Source organism: Trichosurus vulpecula, chromosome 5 (genome assembly GCF_011100635.1).
Source record: "Trichosurus vulpecula isolate mTriVul1 chromosome 5, mTriVul1.pri, whole genome shotgun sequence".
NCBI lineage: Eukaryota > Metazoa > Chordata > Mammalia > Diprotodontia > Phalangeridae > Trichosurus > Trichosurus vulpecula.
The window spans coordinates 18,869,712-18,893,780 of record NC_050577.1 but is presented as its reverse complement, the minus strand read 5'-3'; the positions used below and the strand labels follow the sequence as shown (position 1 = coordinate 18,893,780).

The window sequence follows — 24,069 nt, the reverse complement described above, 5'->3', positions numbered from 1 at the left end:
ACAGAGGAGGAAACTGAGGCAGAAAGGCCCAAGGTCACCCAGCTGGTACATTTCTAAGGCAGTATCACAAACCGTCTCCTGTCATAACTGTCTGCGTACAAACACATCCTTTCTGCCAATTGATTGTAGGCCGTTATAGGTCAGGGACGATGCCTTTCTACTTTTGTTCCTTACAGTACTTTGGGTGAGTACTCGGTAAATATTCATTTCATAGGAGATAAATTGTACGTAATTGATGCTTAGGTGTGTTGCGCCTTCTTTTCCATCTGTGAAATGTCTCCTCCAGAAATCTGCTTAGAAGTGAGGAAAGTTAACCCAAGTCTTTTGGCCTTTAAAGCTCTGGTTTGGTTTAGAGGCCATGTTTGGTTATTTAATTTATGGCTGTTTGGGCATCACCAGTCCTCACTTCCCCGAGCATTTCCTTTAAGATTCTTGTGTTTTAAAGGTGAATGACTGTGACATTGGGAAGCAGCATCCATGCGGTCAGAGCGTCAGATGCTTTCCTTGCTTATTTCAGAGAATATTTCCACAATTGTAAAATCCCCTGCGCGCACGCGCACCCATGGCTGCCCGAGCTGCGTCCAGTGGCAAGTTATTATGGGGACTGACAGCCCGTCATCACTCTGACGGCTCGAGCGGTCTATCTGGTGAGCGGCAGCAGAGCTCTTATGCAGAGAGCATCATATGTTCCCAGCCAATTTACAGGGAAACAGCAATAACATTTTATCATGGTTGAGAGCCCAGTAGCGGCTTCCTATTAAACTTGCCCTTTCAGATACCTGTCTCGGATTAATTTGTTGATTTCAAATGGAAACTCAGTCTTCTCCAGTGAAGCATGACGTTCTAGGAGACTCTCACTGAATGACAATTACTGTATATTCTGGCTGGTTTCAGACCATTACAAGCTGCGGGCCCAGTGGAAGACAGAGGACTTGAGTAACTGATTTTAATATCATGTCTAGTTTTAACTGTCAGTTATATGTGTGCCATTGGGTGAATCCTCAGAAAGCTGAAATGCAAAACACTTCTAACTTGTGCTTCTTAATGATGTGCTTGCTTTGATGAAGGGGAGAATAGGAAGAGGAGCGCTTTTCTGAAGGGAATCGACCTAGTGAAGAGCGTCAAAGTTTAGAGAGTGGAGGTTTAAAATTGCCACCGAAATCACTCTTAATTGTCCCCCCTCAAGAATGCTTCTGAGTAGCAAAATTCTTTGTTTTTTGAATTTTGTAGCAATCTGTTTGCTCAAAGAATGTACTAGAACAGGTTGCACTTACTTAGAATAAGATTCTTTGCCCTCCCGGAGATGGGGAGCATTTCTTTCAACGAGCATGAATTAATTTCATTTAGTGCTTAGCATCTACTCGGTGTTATCTGTCCTGTTATAGAGAGGAATGGCAATATGCTGAAGTAGTTAAAAAAGAACTTTAGACTAGGAAGCCCCCTGATTTTATCTCAAGTGGTAGGAGAAAGGCCACTCTTTAGATCTTAAATGTCCCTGAATTCAGAGCAATATTAAATCAGGATTATTTGTACTTAGAAAAGCTTTCTTTGCAGTTAAAGCAAATTACCTAATCGGCAATCTGTATTTTTGCATTTATTCCCCAGCAGTGTTTACCTTGTTTGACTAAATAGCTTGGTGTTGGTTAAAAAAAGAGCTCTAGCTCACTACACATGTTTGTAGAGTACAAACCCCTTCAGATCTCTTACAATGACTTATAAAAGCAAAACTAGTTCAGAAAAGATGAAAAATAGTGGAACTTCTTTTCATCTGCTGGTGAATTCAGATTCAGATTAGTTGAACTTAATCCATTACATTTATTGTACTCTTCTTAAGATACTTAAGCATTCAGCATAATCTCCTATTTGAACACAGATCTTTATGTATAACTTCGGAAATATCAGGAGTCAAATCATGTTCCCTTGAGTACATACAAAGTATGTGTAAGAGAGTAAGCCATTACAGAGCTGTTAACAGAATCCCAGGACCGGTGTAGGAAAGTGTTTTGCTGAAGTTAATATTTAATCAGTTTCTTTCTAAAAACTCACCTCTTTGCTTTCATACAAAGTCCAGTGTACAAAATAAATGTGCTCACATTTTTATCTTAATCTACCTTAAGAAAGTGTATCGTTTCTCTTCTTAGAAGAGCTTGGTTCTGAGTCAGAATAGAACACCTCATAGCAATTTTTTTTAACAACTCTGTATTAAAGAAATGGATAAGTCATCCGGAGAAAATGTTATTTGAAACTTGAATGAATGATACTTAACAAAAATATGTTCTCCCAACTGGATAAAAATACTCAGCCCCACAACAATACCGCATTTTGATTCTATTTTCGTTAAACTCCACATGGAGCAGCCATTTACACCGTCAGCCTGGCGTTAGGACAAATGATGTTTCTGCTCGGACAAGCTTTGTTTTATCAGGATCAGTGACCTCATCAGCAGTTGACCCAGAACTATAATGCATGTCTCTGAATAGATAGCATATGTCACAACTCTGTGCAGACTTGCTTCATAAGCAAGATTTCTTAATGAAGATTTAATAAATAAATAGTTTTCAGCAATTTACAACAGAAAATGTGTTCTTTTGCAGGATTTCTTTTAAGAGTCTTTTACTGCTGGTGGCTCATCTCTTGCATTTATTCTCATGAAAACTAGAAGAATAAATACACATATAAATGCGCCCACACGTATACTCCCATGATGCATCGTTTATTTGTCAGTGTATCATTTTGAAATATTTTAGTTATGGGAAGGATATGTGGAATTTAAATGTTTTCTCGTCTTAGAGATGATAATTTTGGTTCAAGATTCATATGAGGCACATAGATATAGTGATGACCAAAAGACCAGAAAACCCTATGCTTGCAATAATAAGCAGACAAGTACACAGAAACTCTGTTAGGCAGTATTTATTTTAAAAAGCAAGATGGGGCAAAATGTTCTCATTAAATACAAAAGGTCCTACCTCTGAAATATTATGCTTAGCAGCTAACTCGAGCCCCTGTAATTTAAGACAGAGTTCTCTACGTCTAATATCAATACTCTTTTATTTTCCAAGACATAAAATAAATGGGAGAGAAATGGCACCTTGTTGTCATATGTAAAACAAGTCACCCATGTCTTGCACATTTTGACATTTAACAGTTCTTTTCTTTGACCTTTGACAGGTTGGGTCTTGACCCAAAACTGTTGGCCAAAATTCTGAATATGAGCTCAGGTCGTTGCTGGTCAAGTGACACTTACAATCCTGTACCAGGGGTAATGGATGGAGTACCTTCTGCTAATAACTACCAGGGTGGATTTGGAACAGTGCTTATGGCCAAGGTACCGTACATTTGAGAGCGATCTAATTTTTAAGTCCCTTTTACCTTATTCTTGGTTTTTTTTATTTTCAACAAAATCTCTCCCTATATTTCATACACTTCTCAAGCAACAAAATCACTTTCATTTCAGCCTTGGAAATTACCTTTCACCTCCTTACCAGGGATAGGTAAGAATTTATTCCAGATTGGTAGGAAAATGCTAATAACTGTATTTAACTTTACTGCTAAATATACCTTACTAGAAGAGATTGACAAGGGCTTTTGTCTTATTTTGTTCTTGAGTTTGTTTTTAAAATAATCTGGTAAAATTTTGTGCAGTTTTATAAAACTCTATGAATAGATCTGATGCCCAGAATGAGATTAGTGAACATTGATTTTTAACATATAAAATTTCTGACCTCTGTATTGGCCTTATAAGTATACTTTAAAAGAAAAAAAGTCCTCCCAAACCAATAGAAGACCTCAAAATAAAACTCTCTTACTTTTTTATTAAGTAGAAATGGGGGAGTCTCTGAGGGGCTGTACCACATATTTTTTTTGCACATGAAAAATTGAATTAAAGACATTCTTTCTTTGGGGACCACCTGTCCTGTCAACTCGGAATTTGCTTTCCCAGAAGCCGTCACTTAGGCCTCTCTGCACTTAACATGTTCTAAGCCTGTTTGCTAGTCTCAGTTCTGAAAGAATATTCTTCATTTTGCTCTCCTGGGCAGGATTGCTTGTCTAGCCCTAGTTTGCACCACCCACTGTACAAGACCAAGTTCTCTCCTGTAAAAAAGCTATCTGCTGGGCTGCAGGCACAAAGTAATGGCCGTGTACTGTGCATTTATGGCAGCTGGCTTGGGACTTGTGGTGTCCTGGAGATCTATTCAGGAAAGGCTGCCAGACACTGAAACCAAGAGAGAAACTAAGAAATGGAGCATAGAGCCAGGAGGAGCTGGGTGCAAATTCTGCTGTGGAGACTTTCTGTAGGTGTGACCTTGGGGAAGTCTGCTCTCTTCTTTTCCTCTGTAAATGAAGGGCTTAGCCTCAATGGCCTTTGTGAGGGACCAGAGACAACCTTCTCTTCATGTACCCTCTGTCAGGATTGTTCCTCTGGAGTATCTAAGAAGCGTCTACCCAGTAGAATCACTGCCTCTCTTAAAGCTTCTCTGAAGTTTTTTTCTACAAGTTCCTATTTCAAGAATGGAAGTTTGGGGTGGGGAGAGAAGGAAGTGGAACAGGGATGGTCCCCTTACTTCCTAGGGCAAGGCAGATGCCAGCAGCAGCAAGCAGAGTTACGATGGAGTCATTTTTGATCCTCTGTCTTTTGCAGTATGTGGGTGAATAGGTTCCACAGATCTATTTCTTTTCTTCGTAGAAATCACAATATTGGTATATTCATTGAGTCCTAGCCCATATTCTGAAATGCAGATCATTACTGCCTAGTACTATGTACTTTGTATATAATAAGGGCATAGGAAATGCTGAATTCAATCAGTTTCCTTAGGATGAAGAGTGCCCTTAACTTTATTCGGAATTAAAATGTTTAGAGAAGGACTTTTTCTCCCTCTCCTCTCTTTATCATGACAAGAGATGGTCTATAGCTAATTGGATTACCTTTTTGTATTGGTGAAGTGTGGAGAGTTTAGGGAAGTCCCTGTGAGCACTCCACAGACTGAAGTCACAATGTCCTCTTGAGCAAATTAAGAATTTCCTCCTCCAAGAAAAGGTGTTAAGCTTCCGGTTAGCTGGTTGGCCAGTTGCCCTTTGCCTGAGCAGAGTAGACGTTTGTTCTTTAGTTTAATATGAGTTTAGTACTTGTAAATTTTCCCTGATCAATGTAGTAGCTTTTTCTGGACCTTCTTTAATTCTGGTCCAGTTTCCTGTAGCACAGTGACCAGAACTGCAGGAAGTATTCCATTTGTGGCTTACTAGAGGCATGTTTTTTTTTTTTTGCATTCTTTGCATTCTTCATGATACCTACCCAGTATTTGCTAAATGCTTTTAACCACACAAGAAAGAAAAAAAAAACAACACAATTGAGTATACAGCTAAAAACAATAAAAAGCAACAAATCAAAAACCCCAGCTAAAACACCTAAATACAAATTCTGAATATCAAAGAAGAAATCAATGAAATTAAAAGCAAAAACCATTAAATCATTAAATAAAACTAAGTGCTAATAAAAAACCTAACAAGATAGACAAACTGTAAGCTAATTTGATTGTTAAACCCTCCCCCCCAAAACCCGGATTGCCAAAATTAAAAGAGAAAAATGAGAATTCACAGTAGATAAAGAAGTAAAGAAAATTATTAGAAACTGTTTTGCTCAATTACATGCCAACAAAACTGACAAATTAAGGTAAATAGATGAATATTTCTAAAAATGTAAGCTACCTCGATTAAGTCAGAGAAAAGAGAATTTAAATAACATAATCTCAGAAAAATAACTTGAACAAGCCATAACTGAGCTCCCAAAGAGGAAAAAAAGGAGGAATAGATGGATTTAGTAGTGGATTCTATCAAACATTCAAAGAAGAATTCACTTCATTATTATGTAAATTGTTTGCAAAAATAGGGAAAGAAGGCATTCTCTTAAACTGCTTCTATGAGGTAAATATGGTCCTCATTCCTAAGCCAGGGAGAGATGAAGCAAAGAAAACTGTAGATCAATAATTCTAATGAATATTGATGCAAAAGTATTGAATACATTTTTGACAAAGAGGTTAAAGCAACATATTAAAAAGATTATGCATAGTGTTTAAATTAGATTTATACCAAGATTCAGTTTTAGGAAAAATAGAAAGAAAATAGACGATATTAATAACAAAACCAATAAACACGGTTCTTATTTGTAGTAAAAAAGGAAAAGGAAACAATAGGGATAAATTGACCTTTCCTTAATAAGGTAAATAATATCTATTTCAGACTAGGAACTAACTTTTTCTCTAAAGAAGGAAGATCAGAGTTAAAGCAATACAATACAATACATGTTTATTAAGCACTTTCTATGTGCCAGGCAATGTGCCGAAGGCTAAAGATGCAAATAATTAAAGAAAAATAATTCCTGCCCTCAAGGCTTACAAATCTCATGGGCTGAGCCATACACAAAAGAAAGGTGAAAAGCTGGTGGCAAAGGTGTGATGATTGTAGAGTTAAAACCTGGTAGTGCAGCTGGTGGGAAATGAAGAGCCGGCTAAGAAAGGGAGGCTTTGGGAGAAGCTTTATGCTCCATCCAGCGGGCAAAGGGGCAATCAAAGGAACAATAATGTCTGCTATCACCACTATTATTTGATATAGTTCTGGAAATATTAGCCGTAGCAATAAGATAGGAAAAAGAAATTGAGGGACTAAGCGTAGGCAATACGTAAATAAAATTGCTACTTTTTGCAAGCAATAAAAAGTTTACTTAGAGAATCCTAGAGACCCAGCTAAAAAATTAATTGAAACAATAACATCAGAAACGTAGCAAATTGTAAGATAAATAAACAAAATTATTAGCTTTTGTGTATATTATCAAGAAAATCCAACCAGAAGAGAGTGTAAAAACAACCGTATTCAAAATAACATGCAGGAATTATTTGGATGCAACTGCAAAGCACTCTTTAGGGAAATAAAAAAGCTAAATCATGGGAGAGATATTAATTGCTCATGGTTGGGTGATGCTAATATAATTAAGATGATAATTACCTAACTTAGTATTTTGTAACCATACCAGATACTTTATATAAATAGATTAAATAATAATAAAATTCATCTGAAGGAAGGAAAGGTTAAGAATAGAAAAGGAAATAATGAAACAGGGAGCCTAGCAGTGCCACATCTCCAACCATACAATAAATCAGGAATCATCAGAACAATTTGGTGTTGGTTAGCAAATAGAAAGTTAATCAGCTGTACATGACCCAGAAACCCTAATGATAGCATAGTTGTTGATAAACTCATAGGCACTAGCTACTGGGGTCAGGACTTGGTGTTTGGTAGAGACTGCTGGCAAAATTGGAAAGCAGTTTGAGAGAAATAAGTTTTAGTCTCCTGTCTCTCACCATTTACAATAGTAAGCACCATATGGATAAATGACATAGATGTAAGATCTTATCTCTTAAAAAAAATTAGAGGAAAAGGAAAGAGAAGACTTTTCATGACTATGGATGGGGTGGGGTAGGGGAAGAGTTCCTGATTAAACAAGGGATTTAGAGGAAGATGAAATAAAATGGAGAATTTTGATCACATAAATTGTAAAGGTTTTTGCACAAATGAAATCAGCGAAGTTAGAAGGGAAACAGTGAAAAGGGAGGAAAAAGTCTTTGCAGCAAATTTCTCTGAAAAGGTCTGATGTCCAAAAAATTTTGAGAACTGATAAAACATAAAAGCAAGAGCAATTCCCCAACAGATAAATACTTTTCAAAGGATGAGACCCTAATTATTAGTAAACATATGAAAAATGCTCCAAATCATGCAAATTAAAATAACTCTAAGGTTCCAGCTCACAACCATCAGATTGGCAAAAGCGACAGAAACAAAAGAAAGGCCAATTGTTAGAAGGCTATAGGAAAGAAAACACTAACTCTAATGAACTGTTGGGAGGAGCCATTCTGGAAAGCAATTTGTTTGGGTTTTTTAAATAGTATTTTATTTTTTTCTCCATTACATGTAAAGGCAATTTTTAACATTCATTTTTATATAAAATTTATATAATTTATTTATATATAAATTTATATATTTATATATAAATTTATATAAAATTTTGAGTTCCAGATTTTCTCCTTCCCTCTCTGATTTCTCCCTCCCTACAACAGTAAGCAGTTTGATATAGGTCATATATGTGCAATCATGTAAAACATTTCCATAGTATGCTTTTAATCGGCATTCAGACTCTCCATCAGTTCTTTCTCTGGATATGAATAGCATTTTCCATCATGAGTCTTTTGAACTTGCCTAGGAACAGTGTATTACTGAGAAGAGCTAAGTCAGTCACAGTTGATCATCACACGGTGTTGCTGATTCTGTGTACAATATTTTGGTTCTGCACACTTCACTTTGCATCAGTGCATATAAGTCCAGATTTTTCTGAAATCTGCCTGCTCATCTGCACAATGCATTCTATTACATTCATATGCTAAAACTTGTCTAGCCATTTCCCAATTGATGGGCTTCCTCTCAGTTTCCAATTCTTTGCCAGCACAAAAAGAGTTGCTACAAATATTTTTGTACATGGAGGTCCTTTTCTCTTTTTTATGATCTCTTATATAGACCTGGTAGTGGTATTACAAAATTAGTTTGATTGCCTTTTGGGCATAGTTCCAAATTGCTTTTCAGAATGGTTAGATCAGTTCACAACTCCACCAGCAGTACGTTAGTGTCCCAGTTTTCCCCACATCTTCTCTAATATTTATCATTTTCCTGTTTTGTCATGTTAGCCAATCTGATAGGTATGAAGTGGTACCTCATAGTTGTTTTAATTTGCATTCTCTAGTCAAAAGTGATTTTGAGCATTTTTTTGTATGACTGTAGATAGTTTTGATTTCTTTATCTGAAAACTGCCTATTCATATCCTTTGACCATTTATCCATTGGAGAATGGCTTGTATTCTTATAAATTTGACTCAGTTCCCTATGTATTTGAGAAATGAGGCCTTTATCAGAGATACTTGCTGTAAAAAAATGTTTCCAAACTTTCTGTTGCTGGAAAACAGTTTGTAACTATGCCCCAAAAGCCACTGAACTGTGCATACCTTTTGACCGAGCAATACCACTAGCTAGGTATGTGCCTATATGCCCCAGTAAGCTCAAACTAAGATTAAAAAGATCCATCTGTACAAAAATAATTTAACAGGACTTTTTGTTATAAATGGAAAACTAACAGTATTCCCATTGGTTGAGAAATGGCTGAATAAATTGTGATATATAAACAGGGTAGAATATTCATTTACAATAATATTATAAAGAGCTCATCTTTGAAACAGTTACGTGATTAATGCCATGACTGATTGTGGCTCCACAGGACTGATGATGAAGCATGCTACCCACCTCTCGATGGAGAAGTGATGGACTCAGATATGGAATAAGGCAGACTTTTCAGATGTGACTTAATGAGAGAATTTTTTTTTTTGCTTGACTGTGAAAATTTGTTTTTTTTCTTTTATTTCAGTGGGGATGAAGTAAGAGGGAGAAGGGTGATTTGGATAGGGTTGCCAAAAAAGGAGAGAAAATTTAGTCATTGAGGCATTTTTTTAATGTGAAGAAGAAAGGCCAGAAGACATCGTAGAGACACAGGACAGCTTTCAGTTACATGTTGAATTTAAAAGAAAGGAAAGCTATACATCATAGACATTTGTAGTTTCATGTACAATCTTCTTTTTCTATTTTACTTTATATGGAAATTCTAATGTTATTTGGATTTTAAGTTAAGAATAAGAAATCTTTTAAAGGATATGAACAGTTTCCTAAATAAGGACAAGCTATCAAAAACTGTAACTAAGAACTAAATCAAGTCCATAATAATAAAAAATTCAAATTAAAACAACTCTGTGGTTCCAACTTAGCCCCATAAGATTGGTAAAGATAGCCCAAAAAAGGAGAGAGGGATGAGGAAAATGACAGTTGTTAGAGGGTCTGCAGAATGATAGACACATGAATGTACTGGGGGGGAAAGCAGTCTAGAACTAGACCCCAAGCGTTACTACCTGTGCATACCCCTAGATCCAGAAACATTGCTACAAAGCATATGCCCCTTCTTCCACCAATACCAAAGAGAGGTAGGAAAGACCCATGTATGCAAAGATATTTTTAATGACACTTTTTATCATATCAGAGAATTGGAAGCAAAGTGGGTACCCACCAGTGGGGGGCGAGGGGATGGCTGAACAAATTATGGCATCTGAATGTAACAAAGTATGTTTAGATCCTAAGAAGTTGTAAAAGAGACAGACTCCCGAGAGACCTAGGAAGATTTGTGTGAACTGATACAGCTTGAAGTGCATAGAACCAAGAGGACAACCTATTCAGTGACTACAGCATTATAAAGGAAAATGATTTGAAAGAACTCTGCTCAATGCAGCCACCAAGCATGACTCCAGAAGACCAGTGATGAATCCTATTTTCTTGCCCTTGGTAGAGAAATGATGGCCACTGTGTAAATGTATTTTCTTGACTTATCTCTTAAAGGGAATGCTTTTCTTTGGGGGTTGTAGTGATGGTGACTTTTAAAAAAGAAATAAAATAGCATCAGTGGAACATTTTAACAATTCACAGAAGAGCAGAAGTTCAAAAAGGAGCAGTCAAGCAGGGTAGTGTTAAATGTCATATGTACATGAAAAAAATCTGTACACAATATAAACTCATGGGTTCATAAACAATCCTCTTTTTCTCTTGTATGTGAATATTCACTCTGTTCGTCTTTGTTAAGTTCATAATTCTTTTAAAATAGAATTTTTAAAAATATGCTACCATATAACATTTCATTTGTTATCCTCACCGTAGGAAATATCAACATTCTTTTTTTAACTTGTGGAAAAGAATGAAAGAGGTAAATGTAAGAAATCTCGGTTTTGCCTTGTAGCCATCTTATAGCAGTTTGAAGGAAAACACTTTCTGAAGCAAACATTATCAGTTATGTAAATGCTGTAGTTTGTCTGGGTTACTTTGTGTTCTCCCTGGGTGACCCGCAGTCCCTCTGTTAACCCAACTGTAATCCCGCTCTCCCCTTGTCTTTGCTGTTTGGTTTCAGGATCTAGGTTTGGCACAGGACTCTGCTACCAGCACGAAAAGCCCAGTCCTTCTCGGGGGCCTGTCGCACCAGATCTATAGGATGATGTGCGCCAAGGGCTATGCCCAGAAAGACTTCTCCTCAGTCTTCCAGTTTCTTCGGGAGGAAGAGAGCTTGTGAGCTGGCTCTGGCAGCACGCTGGCAGAAACCCAAAGCTTTCTGGGAGCCTTGTTGTTGCTCACCCCAGCTGTAAGTGGGTCTGATCAGAGGTCACATGTCACTGTCTTTCCTAGACCCATCTCCTTTTGGTTATCTGGGTCACAGTGATCTAGGTCTAGAAATGTTTTTCATCCATTTAAAAAACCTGCTTATTCTTTTTGGTTTATTTAGTGATTGCACCATAATTCAGAGGCACACCAAAGCAATACTAAGCTTTAAAAATGTGGTTTTTTTTTAATATTTTTGCCACCCTGGAGTATTACCTTGGGCAAATTCCGCTGAATCTTTGCTTACTTTAGCTAGGTTATTAGCCACTTCATTTTACAAATAAGCCAGCTCTCAATCAATTTTCACCAGAATGAAACTTTTCTTTGTGGGGAGAAGGAGGTGCAGTTATGGGGCAGGGGCAGATTGGTCAGACTGAGGAAGTGTGATGAGCGCCTTCCCTCTCCTGGCTTGCTCACCCACCCGGTAGGTTTGTCTTCTTAAACACTTGGTTTCTCTTAGGTTAATAGAGTTACTGATTGTTTTTGTTCCAAGGAGTTGATAAAATTAAGTAACAACTTGTTATTGTGTTTTACAATTTGGACTTAGTTACAGTATCTGTGTGTGTGTATATGTGTGTGTGTGTGTGTGTGTATGTCCATGTCCATATCCATGTCCCTGTCCCTGCCCCTTCCAGTAAAGCCTCCATGTACTGTGAACTGATTTTTAAACTTTTTGTTTCCATGTTCATTTTTTCAAGTATTTTTGGACATCAAAAGAATGGCATCTTTAGGGCCTGCTCCTGGGTTAACAATGTATATTTGCTTTAGATGATTATTATGTTACTCTGAATAAACAAACCACATTATTTTGAATTCAAATAAATTTCTATGCTGATAATGCCTTCTTAGAGTTGTTGTTTCGTCTTCCTATTTACTGAGGGTGAATATGTTATCCAGTAACAAAAGTCCCAGCCCAGCCACCTCTTCTTCCTGCTTGATCCCTTGTGTGAATGCTGCATAGAGAATCCCCCCGAAGAGCTGGAGGCATTCCCCTGGGATACCACAGCCTCGCTTCAGTTATGCAGGTGCTTCCCAGCTCAATTCACCCTGACCCCTTCTCCTCAAGGTCTCTTATGCCACTTCCAAAGCACGAGTGGTACTTTGTGCCATGCTGGCCCAGGCTGGTTAAAATTGCACGAAGGGATAACGGGAGGTTAGCAGTAGCATCCTACACTGGGGATAACAGTGCTTAGCAAGTGCTTTGCACATATTAGGTGCTTAATACATGCCAGTCGACTCTTAAGGCAGCATGGTTTGGTGAAAAGAACATTGGAGTGGAAGTTGTAGGATCTGCATTCAAATTGTAGCCCTACTACTTTGCTAGCTTTGTGACTTTTCAGTTTTCCCATCTGTTATACAATCTGTTATACAATATCTCAAGAAGAGATCAGGGTCCTTTTTTGAGTCTAGCGAGAAAATGCGTGGCATAAAGGTGTGTTCTGGATTGGAATCATAGATAAATTTGGATTATTTTGTTAGGTTCATTGTTCCCTGTTTTTTCTTGCCCTTCTCTCTCCTCTTACACTTGTTCAGGGCTGCACATAAAGTAAGCGTTTAAGTAGAGGGGTTGGCTGTCACTTCTTGAGAAGGGGGCAGACTCTACTCTGAAGAGGGAAATTTTTTCAAAACCCTGGGGCAGCAAGTTGTGTGCTGGCCAAGGACATTTAGGAAACATTCTGCTGACCTGAAAACATTAATGCACTTCTAAGGAGAGAGCACTTTTCTTCACCAAGAGCAGAGTCTTCTTGAAAGAGTGAGTTGTGGATCAGAGCTTTCATTTGATGGTCTAGTTATTGGTAATAACTTCTTAATTATTTCTCTGCAAAGTCATCCGGGTTGGTTTTTAATGTATTCTTCAATTCGTGATATTCAATGAGTTCCTTCAGGTTTGACTCTTTTCTTCTCAATGGTAAGATGCATAAATAGTTCATGGCAGCCCTCGGGCTTTTGTGCTCTGAAGTTTGTGCTAAAAACCCTCCTGCTTCGAGGGTGTGTGATTCATCTGCACTGAGATGATCACACTCTTATGTCTTGGCAGAGTCGGAGTCTTTGTGAGCTTCTGTGGCTAAAAAAAACCCACCTGCTAACAAGGAGCCTCTCCACACCTAGCTGGGCCGGTCATCCAGCATACACTTAGTCTGTCTGTGGCCCCATGTAGAACTTTTGTAAGTAAGTGTAGGACTTCACCAGGACTTTCACTTTCCTGGTAGGGCCTTCAACCATCAAGGATGGTCACCGTGTCATGATGGGTTACTGAACAAGGACCACAGTGGAGGAAATAGATGTGTCATCATTGATCAGTAGGAAGTATTGAGGTTTCCCAGAAGTTATAGGATCAAGGTGACATGATATAGAGGAAAACACACTGTGCTTGGAGTCAAGAAAGACCTGAATTCAAATTCTACCTCTGGCATTTACTGGTGGCATGGCGGCCCTGGGCAAGTCCTTTACACTTTCCTCATCTATAAAAAGGGGGATAATGCTTCTGCATAGTAGACCCCATGGTAGTTGTAAAGAAAATGCTCTTTGAACCCTCAAGTGCTATATAAATACGAGTTACTATTATTACTCAAATAGCTCTGGGATCTCCTGGATGTGGATATTCTCTCCAATGAGGAAAGTCACAACCCGTCCATGTCTGCCCATCTTATGCAACTCTTGTCCATATTCTCCCACAGATTCACTATAAAACATCTACTTGCCATGCTGGGTGACTCCATCCCTTTGACCCAAAATCATAAGGACACCAGTGGAATACACAGGCTGCCCATTGGGTATGTCTTGCTCTCAGCCCATGACTAACCTATCCTTTCTCAATCATGTTTCTTTGATGACATCTAGTTGTGTTTATTAAAAGAATGTCAAGGGGGCAGCTAGGTGGCACAGTGAGTAGAGCACCGGCCCTGGAACTAGGAGGACCTGAGTTCAAATCCTACTTCAGACACTTGATATACTTACTAGCTGTGTGACCTTGGGCAAGTCATTTAACCCCAATTGTCCTGCCTTCTTCCCTCCAAAAAAGAAAAAAAATAAAATAAAAGAATGTCAAGACAGATACAATTCAGTATCTCACCTTCAGAGTACCGACAGCAGCCCAGGTTTGTGGATAGTTTGGAAATTCAGCGACTCTCAGCGTCCTCTGCCCCCTTTCCTACTCTTCAGTTACTGTCACTACACAAGTGGAGAAGGGAGATGTGCAGCCCAAGGGCAATTTTCTATTTTATTTGCTTCATGGTTTACCATGGTCAAAGACCTGAGTTCAAATCCTCCTTCAAACACCTAGTATTTGTGTGACCTTGGGCAAATCACTTAACTGCTTTCTGCCTCTGCTTGTAAACCTGAGTTGCCTCACCTGTAAAATAGGGATAATAGCATCTTCCTCTTAGGGTTGTTGTGCAGATCAATGAGGTAATATTTGTAAAGTGCTTTTCACATTGTCATGCTCTGTTTAAGTGTTAGCTGATGTTAAATGTTTCCTGGAAGTTCACTCTTTGGTCTCTTCCTTTGTGGTCATCTTGGCTTCATTGAAATCACTAAACACCCATGAATAGGTTGATTTGGGCCTGAAGATCTTGTCAAGTTCTTCTCTACCTTGTGGAAGGTGTTGGTGAATAAATTATCTTAATAGTTATCTTTTGGCTTATGCTCATCCTGAGCGCCACAAGGTAAGATAACCCAGGTTTCTTTGCATGAATGTTTGAGCCCGAGGTGGAATGACATTTCCCCACTTCGTTATTTGCCTTTCCTAGGAGACTCAGTCAGTCAGCAAGGATTTATTAAGTGGGCGATTGGGTGACTAACTTATTGCAGCAGGTGCTACAGAGAGATAATGGACCTAGAACTGAATAAGAAGGAGAAGACAGCTGGATCACATCAGGTAAATTTTGCTTTGTTTTCACTGACCTCAAGAATCTTATCCTCATAGAAACCCACCATTGATGGCCCATGACTGCATTTAGAACCATAATTTCCAAAGACAAATGGAGAGATACATGGTAGGCTATGGGATATTATTAGCAATGATGATTCGCATGCAATAAATAAATTGAGACATGATTCTAGAACTTTCCAAATGGGAGTAATAGGTAACAGATGAGCAAACTGAGTGACCAAGCGTCATACCCAGAATGTTAAAAGACTCAGAGAAAGGCCTCCAGTTCATTGGATGGATCTTCCATGGAGGATTTTTGGGAAGATGGAGACAGAGTTGCACAGGATGGCAAGACATGGGGGAAGTCCCCACAATGGACTTCAACCTTTGAAGTATGCCCCTTATACTACTTTTTGCACAAGTCTGGTAATAAGCTACTGCCTATTTGGGGCCATCGTGTGTTTCTCTCTTTGAGTCACTCACAGTTCAGAAAGAATGGAACATGTGCACTTAGTGCTTGGTTTGTGTCCTGAAGAAATAAATGTTTGACCATTTTGTCACTGTAGTCTAGTCTGAGTTTTGTAGGTTTATTTGGAAACTTGTAGGTAAACTAACAAAAATGTGAGAAGAAAAATTACTGTATAGTAGACAATATAATTCTGAGTTGCAATTCTGCATTGGAAGTGGTTCTTATGACAAGCATGTGCAACTTTGAGCAAATATTGTCTCCTTCCAGCTGGGCTTCTGACGACAGACTTGGCACCATGCCTTAGCTGACCTTTTTCCTCCACCTGCAGTTTCCCTCAGTACCTGGCACCTTCTTACCCTGCAATATTCCTCCACCATACTAGCCACCTTCTTCCACTGATGAGCCCCTTTGGGGGAAGGGCAGAGGCTAGCTGCTTCAGCTGCCACTTCTGGCTTTATCTTCCTTTCCTCCAGCTTCCTTTGATGCTTAGAACAAAAACTCCTCAAGGGCAGAAACTTTCCCTTTGCTTGTATTTGTATTCCTGGTAGTTAGCATAGTGTCTGGCATATAGCAAGGGTTTAATAAATGAGTGTTACCTGCGTGCCTTGTCATATGTTAAAAAAAAGTTACAGGTACCCTTATGCATTTTTGAGGCCATTCAGAATTTAATCTCTCTCTTTTAAAAAAAAATTATTTATGTATAGTTCACAACATTCAGTTCCACAAGCTTAATCTCTTTTTTGTTGTTGTTGTTCAGTCATGTCCAACTCTTTGTGACCCCATTTGGAGTTTTCTTGATTTTCTTGCGTCACTCTCATTTTTCTTCCCAATTTTTCCTCTACTTCTCTTACATGCTTTTCCAAATCCTTTTTGAGCTCTTCCATGGCCTGAGACCAATTCATATTTTTCTTGGAGGCTTTTGATGTAGCCTCTTTAACTAACTTTGTTGACTTCTTCTGGCTGTATGTTTTGATCTTCTTTGTCACCAAAAAAAGATTCTAAAGTCTGAGTCTGAATCTGAGTCTGTTTTTGCTGCCTGTTCATGTTCCCAGCCAACTACTTGACCCTTAAGCTTTTTGCCAGGGTATGACTGCTTGTAGAGTAGAGAGTACTTTGTCCCAAGCTTTAGGGGCTATGCTGCTGTTTTCAGAGCTACTGCTACACAGCAAGCTCTGCCACACCAGCGCTCCTTCTCCCCCAAGAACTGCCAACCAGGACAGCAACCCAGATCCAAGCAGGGCAAAGCAGGCTCTGCACTCCTACTCTGATCCCCACTTAATTCCTCCCACCAGGTGGGCCTGGGGCTGGAAGCAACTGCAGCTGGAGCTCTGGAAGCAGCTGCAGAGCTTCACTACCTCCACCGCCCTTGGGGCTGGGGGCTGGCCATGCACTCCTCTCACTCCGATCTAGCAGTTTTTCCACTAGCCTGCTCTGTTGTCTTTGGCGTTTGTGGATTGAGAAGTCTGATAACTGCCATAGCTCAATGATTCAGGGCCCTACCACCTGTTCCGCCCAGCTCCTGGTCTGGTTGGTCCTGGTGCAGCTGTATTGGGAATCAAGATGGGCTCTTAGCACTCATTCATCTAAGTGCCCTTGAAGAGTTCGGCCTTTGTTTCCTTGATTAAATTAGGAGTCTTTGATAACCTCCTTGCCTCAAGGAAAAGCCTGGTTTACATGGCTTTGAGAGACATGTTTGTGACATCAGAGGCTTTTAGACCATGTGGGTTTAAGTCGCATTTTTATGACGATTTTAGGTCACATGGGTCCTAAGTAGAGTTGCTAAGACCAGAGCCAATAGTAAGCTTAAGTTCTGGTTGCTTAGATGACGTTTGATGACAGCTAAAGAGTGCATAAAAAGAGAAGACAGAGCTTTTTGCTTCGGGCCCTCACTCTTGGTGGTGTGCTGATGTGGAGACTCTGGGTAGCTGTAGTTAAGAGCCCTCCAGCTTGTGCACCCGGATATTCAGACTTTGTTAAGCTCTGGTAACCATGAATTGAGATTGAATCAGACAAGCTCTGTCTGTTGATGTTTGTAATTTGTTTGTATTTGCTCTGAAGCTCAGGGTGCTGGCTTTTTCCCCTGAACTAAGTGAATGATATTTGTATGCTGGATTAAAGTAAGATTGTTAACTCCTTAGTAAAGCAGACCAAAAGAACCTGGGCTTGCAGCGTTCTGTGAACTGGTTGTTGTTGGTTTTATTGCCCGCCCCCCCCCCCCCTTGCAGCAGCTGCTAGCCAGATTGTTGAAACAGTGGCCCATGCTTGGCTGCGCTCCTCCACTCCGCTCCCAGCTCCATGTGATAGACCCTTCCCAGTGACCATCCAGGCTGTCCTGGACTGGAGCCCTGCTTCCCTCTGCTATTTCATGGGTTCTGCAGCTCTAGAATTTGTTCAGAGCTATTTTTTACAGGTGTTTGGAGGGGCCTGGGGGAGAGCTTAAGCAAGTCACTGCTTTCCAGCCATCATCTTGACTCCCCCCTCCACCATTTGGGGTTTTCTTGGCAGAGATACTGGAGTGGTTTGACATTTCCTTCTCCAGCTCATTTTACAGGTGAGGAAACTGAGGCAAACAGGGCGAAGTGACTTGCCCAGGGTCACGTGGCTAGTAAGTGTCAGAGGTCAGATTTGAACTCAAATCTTCCCAACTCTAGGCCCAATGCTCTGTCCACTGAACCACCTTGTTGTCCCATTTAGTCTCTTATGACATATCTCAGGTGTATGATGCCCACACCCACTAAACTCTATCAAAGGTTCCATTTACATTGGGGCTTTTCTGAGCGTTGCTTGAGGCATGTGTGATGTGTTTTGGTTTCTTTCTGATGTAATGGTGTCATCTCCAAATTGAAGAGAGCGCAATTCTAGCCACAGTGGAATCTCTCTGACTTGTATTCTCTCCTCAATGTAGGGATTTTGATTTTTTTATTTGTTTTTCTAAGTAATCAGGTGCATTTGTGCTCTCCCCATTGCAAAGACAATCATGAAATGCTCCTTTGGACAAAGAAGTCAGGGAGAGTTGGCCAGATCTATAAATTCTCCCCCGGTTGCTGTCAGAGCCAAGTGCTCACCAAGAGATATCCCATTACTGCTAGCCTCAGCTGGAATAACTGCCCCCTGGGTTTTTTTTCAAATGGGCGGCCAATAGGGAGCAGCTTGCCTGCACACAGGGTTCAGTCAGTCTTTCTGTTCAATTGAAGAAGGACCTTAAAGACATTGTAGGGATTTGTTATGGTTACATGCAAGATGTAAGGGCCATCAGCCAATTTCCACACTGCATGGATATATGTGTGACTTTTTAATATTTAATTGTGTTCTTTATGTATTTCAAGTATACATAAGGAAAATGGAGATTGATTTCACTTTGACCAGAATGAAAATCCCCTAGTTTCTGTGTTGTATGCCCCTGGAGACATAAACTTCTGGAGGGCGGGGGTTGTTTTGGTTTTGGTATCTTCAGCATGTAGTATAGTGCCTGGCACATGGTGGGTGCTTAAGAAATGCTTGTCAAATGGAATCCAGTTGAATCAGATCAGATTTCGGTGACCATTATTCACCAGTCTTACGCTAAGCGGTTATCCCATCCTAAAAGCAGGTTGTAAGATTTTGGAAAGGTAATTTGACAACTTCATGCATGTGCTTCCAGAAACTTTTGGATCATTTGCTTCTGGCTAAATATTATTTATTGCTCATACAGTAATCCCATTTATTAGGACTTTTATAGCAGGGAGTAGATTCAGTAATCAATACGATTTTATTAATGATAATCTATCATGTCTAGTAAAGAGATAGCAAGAGAATCTAATCTTGACTGAGCCAGTCAAATAAGCGTGACATACATACAGTGCTCAGTCAGGACCTGCATATTAGCAGGAATATCTGAAAAATAATGACGCTGGCAGAAGTGAGAGTCGATGGAAATCCTTCTCCCAGCCAGACTCATAAAATCAAAGGGCAGCGATGGCTGTGTCCACATCTCCCCCCAATTTGGGAATGGAGCTTTTTTTTAATCTCTAAAAGGCCAGAATTTGGCATTTGTCTCGCTGGTCATTAAAAATGATAAATCCCCAGCACGGATTCTGCTTGGGAGTGTTGTGGAGAAGAGCAAAAGTAGCCTGTCTCTGTCTAGCGCTTTCCTTTTAAGACCAGGAATAAAAATGCCCTAGTGATGGTCGCAACCTGAAAGTACGACACCCCTCCTCCACTTGAGAGAAAAGGAAAAAGAAGAGAATTTTCTCAAATCACTGGAAGCCATGCATGTAATTTTTTTCATTTTGAAGAGCACATGCCAGGATTGATTAAGATTCTTTGGACTTCTGGAAGAGAAACACATAGATGGCAAGTCCTCAAAGAGTTCTTGGCATTCTGAGAGGCGAACCATCCGGCTCCTTGTAAATATTCCCCTTGAGAGACCTTTGATGGGCTTCTGTGCACACACTATACAGTCTGACGAGAGGGTTAGGTCAGAGCTAAAACTGGCCCAGATTGTGGTGGTGTTTTTTGACATAGAGAATCTTTGTGTCAGAGACCATCCTGAGGCATAAAGAACCCAGATGCATTTTGAGGATTCCTTCAGTTCTTAGCCCTGCTCTAGGAAAACCAAAGAAATGTCAGTATGGAGACTGGGTCTGGTGTGTATGAGCTTATGGAGAGGGAAGTAAGCAGAGCTAAAAGAGGCCTGAGAAGAGTAACACAACAATGTGCAGGATGAAAGAACTGAGGTAAGGATCACCAAGAGGAATTGAACCCTGAATAAATGGGAAAAATAAGGAAAGAGAGGCCATGTGGTAGAGTGGGTTGAGAGCCAGGCTAAAAGCCAGGAAGGCCTGGGGTCAAGTCTCACTTCTGGAATTTGCTGTGGGACGCTGGGCAAATCACTTCATCCCTCAGGGCCATCAGGCAATTTTCCAACACTAAGAAGAAAGAAGTAAAAAAAGAAAAAAGGTATTCTGCATTATTAGAACTCACTCCCAACTCTGATGAAGCCACAGATCTAAGCAAAAACAAAACAAACAAAAAAGCTGAGAGCCAAGGTGAGCTGGCCACATACCGATTATGTCCCCCCACCCCAAGATCCTGCCTTACAAAGGACGTTAATGCCTCATGACCTTACAATGAATCAATCAACAAGCCATTTTAAAGTACTTGTTGCTACTTCAGCTACTAAAAAGATAGTCCCCTGAAAAATAAAGCAACATTTCCCTATTTTTTTTTTGCTAACACTAAATTCAGTTCCCTCTTTTGTAAAATGATGGGGTCAAATAGGATGACTTCTAAGCCCCCATCTCTCTGCCCAACTGAAATTCCAGGATGCCATGATTCCACTGGTAATCAACACCTTTGGCCAAAGACTGAGCTTTGCGAGACAAAGGGGCTGGCGGTCCTAGAGTAAACACAAGACCGGGAGTTAACTAGCAGGCTCTCATCAGCAAAAATGAGCCATCATGTTTCCCTGGCACTCTTAGCTCATTAAAGGAACATCCCTAAACCAAGCAAAGAGAAGGAATCACTTCTAATGCTTAGGGAGAGCACAGGCCTCAGGTCAAGGCTAAGGTCAACAGAGAAGAGTCTCCAAATGAGAGAAGGTTAAGGTTGGATTTGTTCTTAGAGTGGCTCCAATTAGAAATCAAGGAAGAAGTTTCTGGGGGGAAAAAAGCCCCAAGGTTCTCAAAGCAACACAGCCCTTTCAAGGCATAGTCATATAGATGGAATTGAGTGTTAAAGGTCAATGATGGTGGAGCAGATGTGAGCTGAGTGAACCACTGGAGAAAGAAGGAAATCATCACCTTTGCAAGTTAAACCCTGTGGGCACATATCTGCTGTTAATGACTCCTGTGGATACTATGTTGTGGCAAATAATGGAATTATAATAAAAATAACTGACATCTTATAAAGTGCTTGAAGGTTTGCAAAGTATTTTATGTACATTATCTAACTTGGGCCTTACAACAACCAAGTTAAACCTTTATTAAGCACCTACTGTATTCCAGGTTCTGTGCTTTAAGTGCCTGGCACATAAAGAAATTAAAAAAAAAACAGTATCTGCCCTCAAGAATCTCAGTGTGAGGGAGACAATACTCGGGCAATGGTGTACTAACCAGATATCTACAGGATAAACTGGGAGGCAGAGGTGTATGAGAGGGAAGTCACTAAGATTAAAGAGGACTGGGAAAAGTGCCTTAACAGAAGAGTGGACTTTAGCTGAGCCTTGAAGGAGGCCAGGGAAGCTGGGAGGTGGAGGTGAGGAGCCACTGGGGAAAGACGGATCAGTGAGAAAACTGTGGGGAGTTTGAGGAAGGGCAAGGGCAGTGTCACTGGATGACCAGTATCCAGAAGGGAATAAAGTGTAGGAAGATTGGGGAGGTAGGAAGCCCCCCTCCCCCCATCTGAACTGAAGGGCTTTGCAAGCCCAACCGGATTTCCTGTCTGAACTTGGGGGTAATAGGGAGCCACTGGAGTTTATTGAAGAGGGAGGACAAATAGCCCAGGGACCCAGAGGGCTGAATTTAGATGGAAAAGTGCTAACAGAGCCTGCAGGCAGTCATTCAGCAGCCTTGGAGCAAAGCTTAGCACCTAGTTAACAAGAATAATTAGTTAAAATGGGGAAGCTACCAGATGGAGGGCTGAGGTGAGTTCCTCCCCCAGGAGGAGCTTTTCTTCTCCCAAGAGTGAACTCCCCAGCTGGTGCCTCACTCCAGTGTCCCAGGGTGAAATGGTATCCTCCATCAACTCCACAAAAAATGATCGCTCTAAAGGTAGTTTGTGGTACTTGCCTAAGCAAAAAAATTCTGACTTTGAGCTCTGTATGGGAGGAAGGTCCTTAGTTACAACTGTTGAATGCTCTGGTCACACAAATCATGTTAGAGATGGGATTGGAACCCAGGTTCCTTGACTCCAAATCCATTACTTTATACTCTATCACTCTGCAGATTTCATAGTAGGTTAATGCAATAGCATGTTGGCATTCTAAATGGCATTAAAAGGGGCAAGCAGGACTACGGAAATTCTGTGCAAAGGAGAGATAAATCGATGAGCCTACAGTGGTTACAACTATCCAAACAGTATACCAACGAAATCCTGAGGGTGAAAAGAGTTTGTGGTACATGATTGTGATAGAACAGTACTGTATTATAAGAAATGACAAGCAGAAGGATTTTAGAAAAGCCTGGAAAGATTTAGATGAACTGATGCGAGGTGAAGTGAGCAGAACTAGGTAGGCATTGTACACAGTAAGGGAAGGGTTATATGATGATGAACTGTGAATGACTTAGCTTTTTGCAGCAGTATAATGATCCAAGACAGTCCCAACAGACTCATGATGAAGCATGCTATCTGCCTCCAGAGAAATAACTGATGTTGTCTGAATACAGCCTGAAACATACTATTTTTCACTTTCTTTCCTTTTTTTGTTTGGGTCTTCTTGTACAAAATGAATAGTATGGTAACATTTTACATGACTGCACATGTATAATCAATATCAGATTGCTTATTTCAGGGAGGGGAGAGGGGTGGGAGGGAGGAATAGTATTTGGAACTCAAAACTTTTAAAAAATGTTTAAAAAATTTTTAACATGTAATTGGGGAAAAATAAAATATTATTTTAAAAAAAGAAAGAAATGCCTCTCAGTGCCCTTTCTTGGAGAAAATACGGTTCAAACTTCAAAGAAAACTCTGCATTGTCTTCAGTTTGCTGTTCTTCTAGTCCTTTCTTGTTGGGGACCTTTTCCCTTTTATATCTAGTATCCTGGTAATCCAGTTATGCCAGATGGTTTCCCTTCCTGGAGGAAATCACAAATGAATTCTGCATGGCCAGATCCTGTCCTCTTGGGCCAGCTTGCTCCTTGCTCAGCCTCCTTGCTGATGGAGCGGCAGGTCCCTGGATGTGCTCTCACAGCCTGCTCCATAAAGCTGCCTGGAGAGTTTCAGAGCCCAGTAACTCACCAAGTAAACCTGGGACAGGACGGGGAATAAACGCAAATTACAAACAAGGAGGGAGTGAGTAGGAATAATGCACTCATTTAGGAGTCATAAAACCTTTGATCTCACTTTGAAGAAAGAGACTCAGGTTTAAACAATCCATCCAGGGACAGCCAGATGCCCATAAAGACCCGTCCTTTGCTTTGATAGGAAACTACCGAGGCCTGTCTTGCAGCTCTGGTCTGTAAACAGATTAGTTAAGTGCTCATTGGGGTCTATTTGCATAGGACTTCTAGGGCTCCAGCTCCCTCCTGAACCCTAATGAGCAGCAAAGCTGTTGCCATGTTGGAAATCACACCTTCATCCTTCCATCCATCCATCCATCCATCTCTGTATATATATATGTGTGTGTATATGTGTGCATATGTGTATTTATATATGTGTGTATGTGTATATATGTATGTGTATTTACAATGTGTGTATATATATGTATGTGTGTATGTATATTTTATATGTGTGTGTGTGTGTGTGTGTGT

General features: G+C 40.1%; 1 protein-coding gene across 1 annotated transcript in view; it reads left to right on the top strand.

Moving 5' to 3' along the window:
- Nucleotides 1-12,105, top strand: part of HIBADH (3-hydroxyisobutyrate dehydrogenase) — a 154,433-nt gene extending 142,328 nt beyond the window's left edge. The window contains exons 7-8 of the mRNA XM_036761607.1: nt 3,172-3,328; nt 11,038-12,105. Of these exons, the coding sequence (XP_036617502.1) occupies nt 3,172-3,328; nt 11,038-11,196 (316 nt within the window). The 3' untranslated portion in view covers nt 11,197-12,105. The remainder of the gene's footprint in view (nt 1-3,171; nt 3,329-11,037) is intronic.
- Nucleotides 12,106-24,069: the final 11,964 nt, after the last annotated feature.